The sequence below is a fragment of the Podarcis liolepis genome (assembly GCF_965112155.1).
Source record: "Podarcis liolepis genome assembly, chromosome: 1".
Lineage (NCBI taxonomy): Eukaryota > Metazoa > Chordata > Lepidosauria > Squamata > Lacertidae > Podarcis > Podarcis liolepis.
Genome location: NC_139554.1, coordinates 24858035 through 24874768, shown reverse-complemented (window position 1 = coordinate 24874768; position 16734 = coordinate 24858035). Strand labels below are relative to the sequence as shown.

The following is a 16734-nucleotide window of genomic DNA, read 5'->3' as shown; positions in this document are numbered from 1 at the left end:
TGTTGCCAATATATGATTTATTGCTCAGTCATTGTAAAATGCAGACCACACATGTGGTGAAACCCTTCAGCGTATATTCCTATTTAGTGAAGGAGGCTGTGAAAATACAAGCCTCTTTGGGTTTGAGATCAGACTCTACAGAAGAGGAAAGCTTACCTCCGAACCTTCAGAAAAAGTGACAATTTTTAAAGCAGTACCGTAGACATATAAAGGTTTTAAAGCAGCATTTATTTTTCCAGTTTGAAACATTAGGCTTTGTGGTAGTCAGCCACCATATGCCAGCTTTTCACTGTAACATCAAGGCAATCCTTGTTAAGAATTCTTGTTAAGAATCATGAGAGGTCCAAACATTTAGCAAACATTAACCTGTTGAGAACATTCACAACCCAGCAACTTTAAAGTCTACCGTTTAATAAATTAACAAGAAACAAATATTGTGATTATGCTACATTTAGTACACAATGCAAAAATACAAATTATCTGCCCTAGCACAAAAAGGGGGAGAAATATTTGGAATAAATGCAGTCAATCAGTCATGACCTTATATCTTCATTGCTTATGGTCAAAGTCCATCAAGAAGGAAATGCTATAATGAACATCTTTATCTGCACTTTTGAATTTGGTCTGAATTGAGTTCCGGCTGACAAAAAACATGTCTCTGTCTCCACAATCACCTTCCTTACTTTGCACCCATGTCTAGCTGGTGAACCTCATAGCTCTATATATCCTGCAAGCCTGAAATTTGCCACCATAGATTACCAGTCAGTACAAGCATTACATGTCTCAAGGACAGTTCACAGTGATTTCTCTGGTCACCAGTAAAGTTGCAACTGGACTCATGCAAAGGTATTGTTTGTACGAGCTATTTTCTCCTTGCAGGACACATATTTAACTTGACCCATATGGAGGTTGCGATTCCCACAAATGGTGCATGGCTGAAAGCTTGGCAACTTCAAGTGCTCTCAAACTGACTTGTGCAAATTGGCTCTTAGGATCGTGAGGGTGGGGATAAACATTCTCCCTTGATTTTTTCATCCATATTACTTTTACAGATTCTTTCCCCCTTCCATTTACCAAAAGAGGCAGACAAGCTTAGAAGAGAAGCTCAAAGAGGCAAGGGAAGTTGTGGGGTTATCAAACCTTCGAACAGTGACAGGCACCATCGACATATTTGCTACACTGCCATTAGCAGAGGTAGTTTAAAATAAGGCACTTCATAAGGAAGCCAGCTAGCAGCTGGCTTTTCATTAAAAACAGATATATGAATTAAGACTTTAGAAGAGGAAGGAGGCATTTAAATCCATTGAGTCCCTTATTCCATCACCTCAGATAAAGTACGAAAGAGGCAAAAGGATCTTTCAGTTCACAACACTTCATAACAACCAGATACACCAGGCACTTCTGAAAAGAAATGGACTTTATAGCTTTTGAAACAGTTGAAAACAGCAGTTTTCTGAGGTCTCTGTTGCACATTTCTTAAAATGAGGCTAAACAGTCACAATTCCCACCAATGAAACGACAAGGACTCTGCTCCAGTTCCATTTATACTTTGTAAAAGAAAAAGGGGCGAGGGGACAGAGAGAAACTTAATGAAACTAATTCTTTCTGCCAAGAGAGAAAACTGAATTCTGAGAAAATCCTAATTAGGACGACACAAACGCATTTAAACTTTAGAAGAAAGCTGAATTCGTTCACAAAAGGTGGAGGGGAAAAGAAACAAAAATTCCGTACCAATGTCAATTACAAAATGACGACGGCAACAGAGTTGAAACTGGCTCAAGTTAAAAGGAGTCAAGAATTGGCTTGTTGAAGTATGACGGGCGTCTCAGTTGGCCTGAACATGAAAGTTGTCGAATTGTGTAAATTCATAAGTGTGAGTCCCAATAGCTGCCCATCCATTTCCAGGATCTGTTACGGTGACGTTCGCCCAGAGAGGATTGCCATTTAACATGCCAGACGCATTGGTGCCCTGTCAAAAGTAAGGGGAGAACATTAATGTACAGGGTCTGATGTGGATTTCAGTAAACTGGTCAAGAACAAGGGCTGCAAAGCTATCTGGAAACTGCTTTGCAAGGTGAGTTGAAGTGAAATACATCCAAGTGTGTTTCCCAATGCCCATTCAGTTTTAGTTAAGCTAAGGAATTTGCTCCCACAATCAGTAGTGAGCCAGTGTGGTGTAGTGGCTAAGAGCGGTAGTCTCATAATCTGGTGAACAGGGTTCGCGTCTCCGCTCCTCCATATGCAGCTGCTGGGTGACCTTGGGCTAGTCACACTTCTGTGAAGTCTCTCAGCCCCACTCACCTCACAGAGTGTTTGTTGTGGGGGAGGAAGGGAAAGGAGAATGTTAGCCACTTTGAGACTCCTTAAAGGGAGTGAAAGGCGGGATATCAAATCCAAACTCTTCTTCTTCTAGTGATGGTCACCAACTTGGATGGCTTGAGAAAGAGGACCAGACAAATTCATGGAGGATATGGCTATCAATAGCTGCTACCCATGGTGGATATGTTCTGCCTTTCATTGTTTTTGCTGCAAGAGACTAGCGTGGCTGCACCTCTGGAAAATCCTATATACTGATAGCAAAGCAGGTTTTCCAAGTGTGGATCCTTATATAGCCAAAAAACCCTCATCTACATACAAGATGAGAGATGCTCCAGGGTACACTAAGGTTTCTGCAGAGGTGGAGCAAAACAGTCCAGGGAGGACAAAGCCTGCTTAGTGGCTATGGAATGGAATACCCTGAAAAGAGGTTTGGCTGGCTGAAACCCTGAACTAAAACACTCCGCACTGCAGCATTTTCATTGTAGGTTCCACCTGTTATGACGGACAAGTGGTATTAGCAGGTCATCAATATTTATCAGGGTTAATACTTCTCATAGCAAATTAAATTATAGCTATTTTAGGCTTATAAGCTATTTTAGGCTTATAGCTATTTTAGAACTCTAAACAGTTTAAATGCCACCCCTTGCTATCAGTCAAAATGAATCTTATTTTATGCTCCAATTTCGGTGCTTACCGTAAGAATCAGAGTGAGGGTATGCCATGCCTTGGCTCGCACACCAGACAGTCCTTTCATCAAGACCTCTTCCCCACCTGCATGAAGAAGAAGAAGAAGAAGCTGCTTCAGAACATTTTCTTTATTTGGGACATGCCCTAAAATTATACATTACAGTGGTACCTCTAGTTACGAACTTAGTTCGTTCCAGAGGTCCATTCTTAACCTGAAGCACCACTTTCGCTAATGGGGCCTCTTGCTGCCGCTGCGCCGCCGACACACGATTTCTGTTCTCATCCAGGGGCAAAGTTCTCAACTCAAGGTAACTCTTCCAGGTTAGCGGAGTTTGTAACCTGAAACGTTTGTAACCTGAGGCGTTTGTAACTCAAAGTACCACTGCATTGGAACTCTATCGCAAATAAAATTGGAAGCATGACAGCAAATGATTTTCCTTTAGGCCCAGTGCTTATTCTGTCCTGTTATGTTAGATATAATAGTCTACCTGAAGATTAAGTAATTATTGTTCATTACTCGAAACAGTAGCTCATTTGGATTGCTGTTAAATGGGAAGGAGGGGAGATTAATTCTTCTTCTTCCATCAGTGAATGGCTATCAACTGCATGGGACAAAGTGATGAATTGTCACCCTCGGGAGGTTGTGGACTCTCCTTCCTTGGAGGTTTCCAATCAGAAGTTGGATGGTTCTGTCATGGATGCTTTAGCTGAGATTCCTGCATTGCAGGGGTTGGACTAGATGACCTTTGGGGTCCCTTCCAGCTCTAAAACTCTTAAGATTGCATGACTAATTTAGTAAGCAGTGGGAAAACAGAATTCAATGTTTTTAGCATATTGCCACAGCGTTTGCAATCACAAGAACTCCTGGCCATTACACAAAAATGGCTCTTCCTTAGAGCAGCTACATTATTTGCCATTCCGAACAGGCACACTATTTGAGGGCCTATGCACTTGCCTCAGAGGCCTTCCAGATTTCAAACCTCTAGAGCCTAGATCTAAGATTGTGGTGTTTGCTTGTTTGTTTTTTTAAAAAAACAATACCTTTGTACAAAGGCCTTGTAGGCCATGGTCTCTAAAGTCATCCATTTGATCAAGCAAAAGGTGACTTGATATTTTACTCACAGCAGCGCACCCAACAGACTATCACAGCGTGGTGGCCTGAAATTTGCGCCTACACTGTGCCCTTTCCTCTGCCATGCATGAAGCATCAGCCATCAGTTGCTTCAGGTATCTTCTAAGGACATATTTTTGCCCAGGTGCTCCCTGACCCCTAAGGCTACACCTTATTTATTACTGAATTTCTGTTTTTTATCCACTTTTATAATACTATTCTACTGCTTTTTATTTTTGCATGTGTTTTTACTGTTTGAAGGTTGGTATTTCTGTATACTGTTTGAGAGATTAAGCAGGTTTATAAATGTTTTAAAGCAATAATAATAATAATATTTGTTCAAAGATCAGCAATTTCACACCTGAGATCTTAAGAAAAAATTGGGAGGCAGATGCCTTCCTGAGCAGATTGGACCCTGTTCTACCCAAGTTCCTGGGGTGCGTTATTATTATTTTTGTCTGTTTTGTATGCTACTTAGGGATTTTTTCAAAAAATATTAAACCACTTAGAAACACTTTCAATATTCTAAAGCAGCTGGCCCTCCTTCTACACTTGAGCATTTAACGCTGCGAATAAGAACCATTCAGAACAGCTTTTGGTTGAAAAAGTTTCGCTTTGATTGCTCCGTGCCAGTTATAATCATTATATGATAAACTAGCACGGCACCTTGGTTTGAAATAAAAATAAAATGAGGTGTGGAGGAAGACACCCAACAGAAAACAGCAATTACAAGTAAGGGAACTATTGCATAATGGATTTGCCGTGCAAGCCTCAAACCCTTAGAAATGCCATTCTGCATTACCTACTGCAGGATAAGCTGCAACTACTTAATTAAGCATGCAAAATCCATTTTAAAGGATACTCACTGAGATCACCTGTAACTCGGTATGTACCGTCAGGAAATACCCAGAAGAAAATGCCTTTAGCAGCTTTGGTGTATGTCCCACCTTTGTTCACTCTTCCTGCAATGAATGCACCTCCATCATTTGACTCTATGTAAATGTCGCAAGTTATCGTTAGGTTTACCCTGCAAAAAGACAAATGCAGTTCTCAGCGCTGGAAAAGTGTCAGTTTTGGCATTAGTCTTCCAACAACAAGAAAAATTCCAACCACTTCTAAGTGTGAACATATTTAAGGACATGTGTGCACAAATCTCTGTCAGGGAAAAAGGCAGAGTATCAATAAATAAACATATTGTAATAATTACAATACAGTTCTTCCTGGACTTGTTTTGTGTTTAGACACTGCAGCTGGTGGGAGAGGTGGAATCTGGATCAGCACTGTGGCACAACAGAGGTTGACTATCCCCGCCCCCCGCACACACACGCACACACACACACACACACACACACATCATTTTCCAAGAGCTGCATAGATGCAACTGCTTAAGGTGAACAGCAACCACACCCAAGGAGGCACCCAGTACAACTGTCCATTCTTCTGCTATACCAGCTGTGCCATCCCTGCCAGAAGTGATATTCATTGATGTGTTTCTTTGCTAGCCTGGCATAACTTCATGGGAGCAGGAGTAGCAAAACAACTGTGCAGAGCCAGTGTGGTGTAGTGGTTAAGAGCAGTGGACTTGTAATCTGGTGAACCGGGTTCAATTCCCTGCTCCTCCACATGCAGCTGCTGGGTGACCTTGGGCCAGTCACACTTCTCTGAAGTCTCTCAGCCTCACTCACCTCACAGAGTGTTTGTTGTGGGGGAGGAAGGGAAAGGAAAATGTTAGCCGCTTTGAGACTCCCTAGGGTAGTGATAAAGCGGGATATCAAATCCAAACTCTAAATAACAGAATCCCAGGGAGTGGAGGAAGAAGATGTTACCATAATTCCAACAGTGGTAGCAGAGGATGGTTGCTGTTTTCTTCGATCCATCGGACATCTGCATGAGAGGCTGGTGAATTGTCCTCCTCTGCTCCATGGAAGCCTGATGGGAGAGGCTGATTCTCTGCAGCCAGAAGCTGACCAGAAGAAGCTGACAGCCAAGCCGATGCTCAAGGTATGAGATTTTAAGGGCTTAAAAGAGTGAATGCAGAATGATTCATTCCCTGCTTCACGGAGAGCGTGTGTGGGAAAGCAGCTCCAACTTAGAAGAGGCCTGCATTCCAGGCATTCTTGTGGTTTCCTGTCCAAGGAAAGGAATGCGCTGTTGCTAAGCAACGTCCTTCAGTGAAGGCTGTGCCTCAGAGAGGAGAAATGGATATGGAAAGTTACTCGAGAGGGCTGGACAGTCAGTCTATGCCTCAGAGAGGCGAAAACAAAGTTTTGTTATGACTAGGTCCTCACGAACTGCTGGAAGGGACTTTCCAACGCAGCCAGTGTCAGAGTTGCCAGGTGTCAAGAGTGTAAACAAGCCAACTATTGGATTTTAGAGGCTTGTGTTTTAGAGTCATGCAAGGACTCAAAATGGATGCCAAGAAGGGGGGAGGCTTGCCTTCTCCACCCCTCCTGACCAATGACAATTATTCATCTTGGTCTGTAAAGATGAAGGCCCTGCTGCAGAATCAGAGACTGTTTGGGGTGATTGAGAACCCCATCCCTGCAGCACCAACGCGTGCTTGGGAGTCACAGAATGTGAAGGCTAGGACTGCTATAATTCTGTGCGTCTCAGATGATCAATTGGTGCATATCCAGCATTTAGAAAATGTGCAAGAGGTTTGGAACACGCTGCGTACAACGCATCAGAGAGATGCTGGTTCTTCAGCGTTGCTGTATTTTGAGAAGTTGACCAATCTGAGATTAGCGCCTGATGGAGATGTTCAAGCGCACCTGACAGAGATGAAGTATCTGCGTCAACAGATGGTGGAACGCAATTTCCGTCTACAGGAGGAAGTGTTTTGCTTCATGATGATAAACAGCCTTAACCGCACCTACAAGGTTGTTGCCAGTCAGCTTGGTTCGCTACCTGCTCAGGATCTGACCGCGGAAAGGGTGTGTGCCGTCGTCCTGAACGAACACGACAGACTTGCTGCACTGGAAGTGAAGGACAGAGGGAGGCAAGAACAGAGTTCAAATCTTCCCACTGCTGAATCTACTGGAGAGCATGCCGTAGCATTGAGTGCTGTCCGATGCCACAATTGTGGACAGACTGGGCATCTACAGCGAAACTGTAAGAAGCCGCGACAGTCAAAAGGAGCCAAGAACAGCTCTACGAAGCCTGAGGCGTCAAGCAAAAGCCGTACCATGTGCCAGGTGAAACCTGCAAAGGCTATGATGGCGAAAGGAACCACGCCAGATGTTGGGAACGCGTTCATAATCGACACGGGAGCCACGAAGCATCTCTGCCCACACAGAGAACTGTTTTCGACGTTGAAGAAGCAAAGCTTCACTGTGAAACAAGCCAACGGTCAAGAACTGGAAGCGACCGGAATTGGAACTGTGTATCTTGAGAGTCTGAACTTGACTATAAGCGATGTTTACCTGGTTCCAGAACTGAAGTTTAGTCTGCTGAGTGCTTCGCAGATTGCAAAGAAGGGACTAAAACTGTACTATGATGCTAAAAGATGCAAGATCTACAAAGATGGAGAACTGTTTCTTACTGCCAAAGAGAAAGATGGACTGTATTTGTTGACTTTTGATCAAAGTGATTACATGAAATGTAATACTTCTGATTCTAACGAAATTTCTCTTGCAGATCTGACCAACAAGGACACCAAGAAGGTGGCTAAGAAGGTCGACAGAGCTTTTCAGCGGGTGTATGCTGATGTGATTGGTCCTATAGAACCATCTAGAGGCGGTGCAAAATATTACCTTGTGTGTGTTGATTGTTACACTAATTATTCTTGGGTTTACTTGATGAAGAAACCGCAGGAAACTTTAGAAAAGTTTCAGGAGTTTTGTAACAAGGTTAAAAGTATGCATGATGCTAACATTGATTGTCTTTTCACAGATGACAAGCCAGTTTTTCTTTTACAGGATTTCCAGAGGTTCCTGGATGAAAAAGGGATAAGACACAAACTTGCTAGTTCCGAAGAAGCATGGAAGAAATGTGTCTGTGTTAGGGTGAACAAAGAATTGCAAAAGGGGATGCATGCGCAATTGCTGAGTTCACACTTACCACATGAATATTGGGCCGAGTCGCTAGCGTCCTATCTTCATGTGTGGTTGAGAAAAGTCTCAACAGAGTTAGGATGTTCTCCTTTTGAGAAGCTGTTTAATAGAAAACCTTCTGTTGCCTATTTTAAGGTTTTCGGGTCTCATGTGAGAACAGAAGCTCCAAGTGGGGTAAAGAATGCCAGAGGCATCTTCGTGGGTTATGAAAAAGGTCTCTACAGAGTAATTTTGTCTGAATCTGGTCAGGTGATTCTCACAAAATTTCTAGAGAGTGCTCCTGAACAGGAGAGAGTGATTGTTCACACTTTTTCCACAGATGATTCTGATGTTGATGATGATGAGTTTGATCTTAATGAGTTCAGTGGTACTGATGATGATGACAGCGATAGCTCAGACAGCTCAGTTGTCACAGTCATTGAGAGGAAATCTCAATTAATGACTAGACCCTCAGAAGAGGCGGATGAACCACTGATTAAGCTTACCACTGGTTCTTCAGAGAGTTCAGAGGCTGAACCAGAAAGCAGAGAAGAGCTGCAACTCTTACGTAGGTCTGAGAGAGCAACGAAGGGTGTACCACCCAAGAGGTATTCAAAGGAGTTTGCTAACCTAGCATATGTTGCTGTTGTAAACGACCAAGGACAAATTGAGGCAGTGTCTGAGTCAGAGACAAAGGCACAACAGAGAGTTGTTAACCAAGGTAATGTGAAGTCACACAACCAGAGAGGTACATTGGTAAAACCAGTGGCGGGTAGTTCCAAGGGTGGAACTGAAACAACAGGGGAATGTTATAAGTATAACAACTGTTTGTTTTCTTCTCTGGATGACGCTTTGCTCGCAGCAAGCATTGATACTTTAGGGGGAGTATGTTACCATAAGGCACCAATGCTGCAGCAAGCAAAGGCTCCAGCAGCTCAGTCAGCTGCTTGTGGCTGGAAAGCCAGACAGGATGTTTGTGACTGTTGCCTTGGGAACAAAGGGGCAGTCCATTCTGTACTGAGCACCGGATGTTAGCTCAGTGTGTGTGTCATATGACCCGTACTGGAAGTACATGGGAGGAGTTTCTTCTTGCTGTTGTCGAGTGCAGACATGTTTCTCTGTACTGATATGAGAGACAGAAATAAAAGATGTAAATAGTTTTCTGTCTGCTTCTTTCCCCTCCCTGGGGGACACCAAAGGGGAGAGAGGAAGAACGGTGTGTTCCTCTCACATATTTGAGAAGAATCGCCGAGACCTCGCCTGCTTATCAGCAGAGTGGAGACGCGGGGAGGTCGGCAGGAATATCTGCCGGTGCCTACGCTGTGGCACATTCCTCTGACCCAGGCAGAATTCCAACAGAAGATAGGAAAGGAACAGACGCACCTAGCCAACTGCTTTTTGTTTTTATATGTAAGCCACCCTCAAATGGAGCTGTAGCCAGTGCTTTTCCCCCCGTGGAAAAATAGGTGCTGGTACTCACCACTAAGCTGTTACAATAAGTGCCACACTTTTCACCAAGGGGGGGTGCCAGTACTGCATACCCCTGAGTACCCCCTGAAAAAAGACCTGTTGTATCCAATTACATTATTATGCGAGCAAAATGATTTTCACTTGTAAAATTGAAACCCGCTTCCTCTCCTCCTCCTCACCAACTAAATCTATTCCAGAGGGTTAGGGAAACCCAAGAGCAATTTTTTTTTAGGGCGGGGGGCAAACGGGGAGGAAAGAGAACAGTAAGTTCTGTTGTGTGAGCAGTAGTTGTTCCAATCGTGCAGTGACGTCACTGAACACAACCCAGCATCTGTATTATAGAGCAAAAAACCAAATTGATAAGAAAAACTAAACTGCAGGGACTGCAGCACGTTTATAAGCGCAGAGCTCCAATACTTAAGAGATAAAAAGTGTAGCAAGTAATACTCAGAACCATAGTTGATTCACAATCCTGTAACACTCCGATTTCCAAACACACAATCTAAGGCAGTTTTCTTTTTACGTTCAACCATGCATGCTCATACAATCACTCTCTGCAACACCTTGATTTCCATCAGCTTCTTTTCACTTAGTTATGCTAAGACAACAGCAGGTGGCAGCCTTGAATCACATTAAATACTGTACGTCGGCATGCAGCACCTGGTTTATGCGACCACAAAAACCCAGCAAAGAAAGACATTTTGCAGTTCATGGGTGAGGGGTGCCCTTTTGCATTCACTGTTGTTCAAATCTGCATACCGCAGCTAACAAAATCAGTGCAATTACTGGATTCCACCGCAACTTTGCACCAAGCTGGAAATTCAGCGGGTTGCACTGTGTTTAATTACATACCATTTATAGTTGCCAATAATGCTGATGGGATGCTCTGATTCAGTAACCCAGGTTATAGGCCTCTGAGTCACCACCTGTCGAAGGGTGAAGACATGCTCCCCAGGATCAGAAACGTTTACAAAGTACTCAAACACCCCAGTTTGATCGGCAAAGTTTGGGGCCTCACTGAAAGGCGGGTTGCCTGTTGGGAGAACAGAAAGCTCGTTATTTCACTCGCCTGCACTACGAAAGAAGAAGCGACAGCTTCTCTCAGCACCACTGCAACACCAGGGACGCAGCAGGCAGAACCTGACACAGAGCTGACATCCCCCCAATTTGGTAACAAACTGAGTGTTTCATTAGAGTCATCCAAGTTGAAGAGGGCATCTGAAAGCCTCTCAGGAATTGAAGCCCATGGAGGATCCTCAAATCCTAACCTGCAAGCCGTTCCGGCACTGGATGCAAATCTCAACACAGATGGCTGTTTTGGGCCTTGCAGCTAGGGAAACTTCTACAGCCTGGGAGCCACATCCTTTTTCTGGTCTACCTTCCAAGGGTCACGTGGCAGCGGCATGCGGGGCCACACATGGAAACGTTACCTTTGCAAAGTAGGCTACCATCTACACACACTCACACTTTCCTCTCCATCCTCAACCCTGTCAAGCAAGAGGCTTTATCAGACACATCACAGCCAGGCAGAAATGCTCAGGGTCCGAACAGAGCCAGGAAGGTGTGTGTCTGCGGAGAATCGAGAGGGCCAGACAGAGGAGCCAGGGCTGTGGGTTGCAATTGGCCCCCAGACCTGAGGTTCTAACACCCCTGCCTTTGGGGATCAGAAGTCTTTCCTGAAGCTGAAGCTCCACAAAAAGAAACTTTTTGTATACTGTATACTGAGTATACAATATGCTGGATACTCCCCAGGTCAAACATTTGTTTTAAAGCAGGCTTCTAATCACATACGCTTGAGAATTAATACTACTGATAAGGATCCTGTCCTAGCCCAGGGCCACCAGATAATGTCCTATCTCATCTCCCAAACCCAAAAAATGACTTCCAAGTCTTACTTACGGATATTGAAATCATCCTTGTAATCAGAAGGAAATGGCTGGGATGCAGGAGGATCCGGAAAAGGCTTCTCAAAGCCCGCTGTCAAGGTTGTCAAAGTATAGACCTCATCCAGACCCAGATTTAGTGTCAACACGCCTTCGGAAACCTGCGTGGAGAAAGGATGCACAAGAAACTTTGGAAAAGCGACTTGAAATTTATAGCATGTTATTCTTTGAAAGAGAACTATTTGAAAATGATTCATAGATGGCATTTAACTCCAAGTAGGCTGGCCAAGATGGGATGCAGGTGGCACAGTGGGTTAAACGACAGAGCCTAGGGCTTGCTGATCAGAAGGTCGGCGGTTCAAATCCCCGCGACGGGGTGAGCTCCCGTTGCTTGGCCCCAGCTCCTGCCAACCTAGCAGTTCGAAAGCACGTCAAAGTGCAAGTAGATAAATAGGTACCGCTCCGGCAGGAAGGTAAATGGCGTTTCTGTGCTGCTCTGGTTCGCCAGAAGCGGCTTAGTCATGCTGGCCACATGACCCGGAAGCTGTATGCCGGCTCCCTTGGCCAATAAAGCGAGATGAGCGCCGCAACCCCAGAGTCGGCTACGACTGGACCTAATGATCAGGGGTCCCTTTACCTTTACCTAGGCTGGCCAAGATTTACAAGATAGAATCAGATAGGTACTGGAAGTGTAAAGAGGTGAAGGGAACATTCTTTCACATGTGGTGGACATGTAAAAAGGTAAAAGAGTTTTGGGAAATTATTTATAATGAACTGAAAAAAATGTTTAAAATAATCCCCCCCCCCAAAAAAAAAAATATTAAAAAATCCAGAGTCCTTTCTGCTGGGGATAATCCAGACTGAAATCCTCAGGTATCAGAAAAGGTTATTTATGTATGCAACAACTGCGGCCCATGTTTTGTTAGATCCAAAATGGAAAGTGAGTGAGGTCCCATCTAAAGGGGATTGGCAACTTAAGTTGACAGAATATGCACAGCTTGCAGATTTCGCATATAGAATAAGAAAGCAAGAAGAACATACATTAAAAGAAGATTGGAAAATGTTTATTGAGTATATGGAAAATAACTGTGTACAGCTCAAAACGCCGGCAAAGTAATATTGATGGACGTAATAGTGGAAAACCGATTGGAATGGTTATTGTAAAATATGCAGGGATGTAAGATAGGCAAAATGAATCATGGAAAGAGAAGAAGGGAAGTCACTGGATGAAAATTTAATAAAAATGAGAGAGAGAGAGAGAGAGAGAGAGAGAGAGAGAGAGAGAGAGAGATCATGCACAAGTGGCTGACTAGAGGCAGGAAATACAGGTGAAATCTTTCATCTTGGGTACAATCCTAGGACCGGCAAGGTAACAAAATGGTCCTGCTTCAGATTATCACTACCAGGTTGACTAAGCTTTAGCCACAACCTCTGGATGTGACATTTTACTGCAGCAATACAAGGCATTATAGTAAAGTACGGTGAGGCATTACATTTCAGGCCTGGGACAGTAGTGAGTTTATGCAGTAAACAGAATCAATATTTAGCATGTTGAGGACTCATCAGGCCTTTATTTATAGGCCTGGAGAAAAGATCACAAGCAACATGGATTTTTTTCTTCTTGAAGACTGCAGTATTTTGCTATAAATTAATCAATTAATTTTATAAGATTTATATACCGCTTGATGGTAACAAAACCTCAAAGCGGTTTACAAAAGAATAAAACAATAAAATTATTGGGGGGGGCAGTTGAAAACAACCATTTAAAACATTAAAAAAATATTTACAGTCCATGATAAAAGACATGTCAACATTCTACATGTCTGGATAGGCAAGAATCAGTGCCAGTTCAGCAGATCAAAGCAATCGAGCTGACATTTATGGGGTAAAGTGATCTCGTAAATAAATTAAGGCACACTTACATTTATGGGTCCAAGAGACTGGAACAATGTGGAGTTGGGAGAATTAAATTCAAGTTTAGAATACCACATGTGAAGAGATTTCAGCTTGCTCTGAGGAAGGGGGAGAAAACTTTCATGAGTCTTCTTATAAACCCTGTAGGTTTCTGAATGTGTTGTAAAGTGCAATATACAAAGGTGACACTGGATGGCAACAGTGAGCTATGCCAAATTCAATGTATTTTTCAAAGCATTTTTTAAAAAAAGCATTTTCACAATGGATTTTATGTGTGTAGATTCCAGCTTAATCAGGAATGGGGCAAATGTGGCCCTCCAGATTTTGTTGAACTACAACTCTAATCATCCAAATCATTGGCCATGCTGGATTAGGTTTATGGGAGCTATAGTCAAAGAGGTTCCCAATGCCAGAGCAAAGTAGAAGTCTTCCTCCTGGCAGAGGTAAGGCCCGCATAAAGATCATGGGCTGGTGTCAATAACCAAACACCATGGATCTAGAATATCTAGCTGCCTACTGTTTTAATATTAATTTAGTCATATACAACTGCTGTGTGGGCAACTCAATAAGAATGCATAGATTGTAAGTCTGTGGCAGCAAAGTCCGCCCTTTTTAAAACTATTTTTTATTAAACATCTCAAGGCAATTTAACAATAAAATATATACAAACAATACCATATATTAAAAACAATTTCAAATCTGGTACGAGTCAAATCTCTGCTGAAAAAGAAAGGTCTTCAGCTGCTGCCAAAAAGGCAATAGAGACAGCAGCTGTCCAACATTCAGTGGAAGGGTAGGTGCCATAACACACACACACAAAATGCATCATACAGAACAGAACTACTAATGAGTGATCCAAAGCTGTGATCAGCTGAGTATAAAACAAGTAGGATTATTTATATATGGTGTCTAGCTACACAGACACTTCAAAATAGCAAATACGTATCACACACACAATTATTCCAAGATTCTGTTTTCTTCATATGTCCTACTGCACGTATATCGCACACATTAGTGGCAGCACACAGAAGTGAGAGGCAGCAAATTAAGTGTATGACATTTACTTACAAAGGATCCTTTGAGATGGAAAGTTGCTTTCTGTGGTGACACAAAGTAGGGAAATAGTGGTGGCCTGATGCACTTGGAGTGGTCGTGAGTCTGAAAATGAACAGCAAGGAACTCACATCAACCACCATCTCAACTCAAGACAATATATTATCTGAAACTAATACTCAAAAGAGTCACGTACAGTGGTACTTCGGGTTAAGTACTTAATTCGTTCCGGAGGTCTGTTCTTAACCTGAAACTGTTCTTAACCTGAAGCACCACTTTAGCTAATGGGGCCTCCTGCTGCCACCGCACCACCAGAGCACGATTTCTGTTTTCATCCTGAAGCAAAGTTCTTAACCTGAAGCACTATTTCTGGGTTAATGGAGTCTGTAACCTAAAGCGTATGTAACCTGAGGTACCACTGTATTATACCTCGGGTTAAAGTTGCTTCAGGTTGAGCGTTTTCAGGTTACGCTCCGCAGCGACCCAGAAGTAACGGAATGTGTTACTTCCAGGTTTCGCCACTCATGCATGCACAGACGCTCAAAATGATGTCACACACATGTGCAGAAGCAGTGAATCGCGACCCGGAGACGCAGGTTGCATTCTGCTCTGGATGCAAACGGGGCTCCGGAACAGATCCCGTTCACATCCAGAGGTACTACTGTATTAACAATACAACTAGAACTCCATGTGTTGCTTAGGAGCCATGTGCTGACTCTGGCTGAATTCCAGGTCCTGAACAGGGCCAATTTGGGTCTACCCAAAATTGAGCCAAAATGGGTTCAGGCAACCCTGGATCACTTTGGGGCTCTTATGAGGGGAGCAATAGGGAGGTCAAAAGGGGACAGTAAGTTGCCTGCATGTGTCTTCTTCCCCCACCCCATCCCACATTCCAACCCCAAGCTTAATTAAAATTTTAAACCCCAATTAAAGACTGTGCAAGGACCCCAATTCAGTCCAGGACCTGAATCCACATCAAATCAACTCTGGATCAGAACAGGACTGCTCTGAAGGACCAGACTGGGAACTGTGCAGAGTTTGTTGCCCACAGCAACAAAGTGCTAAGTTGTGTTTCTTTCTCTTTTTTGGAGTGGGGGGTGATCCTTTGAATTAGGCTAACATTCATTGATGCCCTAAGTCAATCAGGAAGCTCCTTGCATGCAACTTCCATTGAGAAGTCTCAAACCTTGGCACAAACATGACCTAACTTTGCATTGCTAGCAACTGAAGCAAGTCATAGATCACACTGAACAAACTCCATTCAAGATCATGCAATAACAAGCCAGCAGCAGCTGCAGAAAAATAAACTTTTGTAAGCACCTTGTTTTGTGGTCCTCACATTCCTTGTTAAGTGCCATGAACCTCAATAGTGGTATGACTGTCATACTTTGAATGACTGTGTCACCAGTGTTCAAAGCACTTCAGGTATGTCATTCCTGGAACCCTTACAACAGGGATGGGAGAAAGAAGTAGGCCCTCCCAGTGCGATTGAACCACAACTCCCATCAGCACCCCCACCATCATGGATGATGGCCAGGGATGATGGGAGTTGTGGTTCAACAACATCTGGAGGGCTGCAGGTTCACCAATTTTACCTTGCCTTTCCACAATTCTATAAAATAGGTCACTACAAACGGCTCCTGTAATGCAGGCATGGGGGCAGAGATTATGAGACAGAAGGTTATCTAAGGCCAGCTTCTGAATTCATAGAGGAGGTGAGATTTATAGATGGCCCTTCCCAATCACAGTTCCATCTAACGGACCATGGCAGACCAGCATACAGCACAGGTACCTTTAAAACACCATTGTTTTAAATAGCTGGAATACAGTTCTGAGCTAGGTAGACGTTGGCAGAGTGTGTTAAGAGAGCATTACCATGGTTTCAATGATGATTGTGAGATTGCCTTGCCTATCAGTCAGAGCCACGTAGCTGCCACCTTTTTCCAGATGCCCATCGGCTTGCAGGTAGTACCAGCCTGGTTGTGTGAAATGAGTAGTGTGTGCTGTGTCAAAACAGAAAAAGGAGAGAAGAAAGTTGTTGTTGTTTTTCTTTCTATTGATAACTTTACTACAGTTTTATCTTTTTTGTAAACTGCATTGAGGGTTTTTGCTTTTACAGAACTGACATCAGCGGGGGGGAAAGAAAACAATGAAAAAAGTAGACAGCCCCCCGCCCCCTCAAAACATCCCCCAATTCCAAAACTAAGATAAAAATCAGGAGGGTCAGAGGCCCAAGGAAGGTGCCATAGATGTATCTGAGGGCACT

At 43.4% G+C, this 16734-nt stretch overlaps 1 protein-coding gene across 3 annotated transcripts in view; it reads right to left on the bottom strand.

Annotated features, from left to right (window-relative positions):
- Window positions 1-209: 209 nt before the first annotated feature.
- The window catches only part of GALC (galactosylceramidase), a 39645-nt gene continuing 23120 nt past the window's right edge, over window positions 210-16734 (bottom strand). For all 3 annotated transcript variants that reach the window (XM_083502012.1, XM_083502013.1, XM_083502011.1), the window contains exons 10-17: window positions 16344-16471; window positions 14484-14573; window positions 13424-13513; window positions 11518-11662; window positions 10471-10651; window positions 4984-5144; window positions 3014-3090; window positions 210-1969 (exon numbers count right to left, since the gene is read on the bottom strand). In XM_083502012.1, the coding sequence (XP_083358138.1) occupies window positions 1826-1969; window positions 3014-3090; window positions 4984-5144; window positions 10471-10651; window positions 11518-11662; window positions 13424-13513; window positions 14484-14573; window positions 16344-16471 (1016 nt within the window). In that variant the 3' untranslated portion in view covers window positions 210-1825. The remainder of the gene's footprint in view (window positions 1970-3013; window positions 3091-4983; window positions 5145-10470; window positions 10652-11517; window positions 11663-13423; window positions 13514-14483; window positions 14574-16343; window positions 16472-16734) is intronic.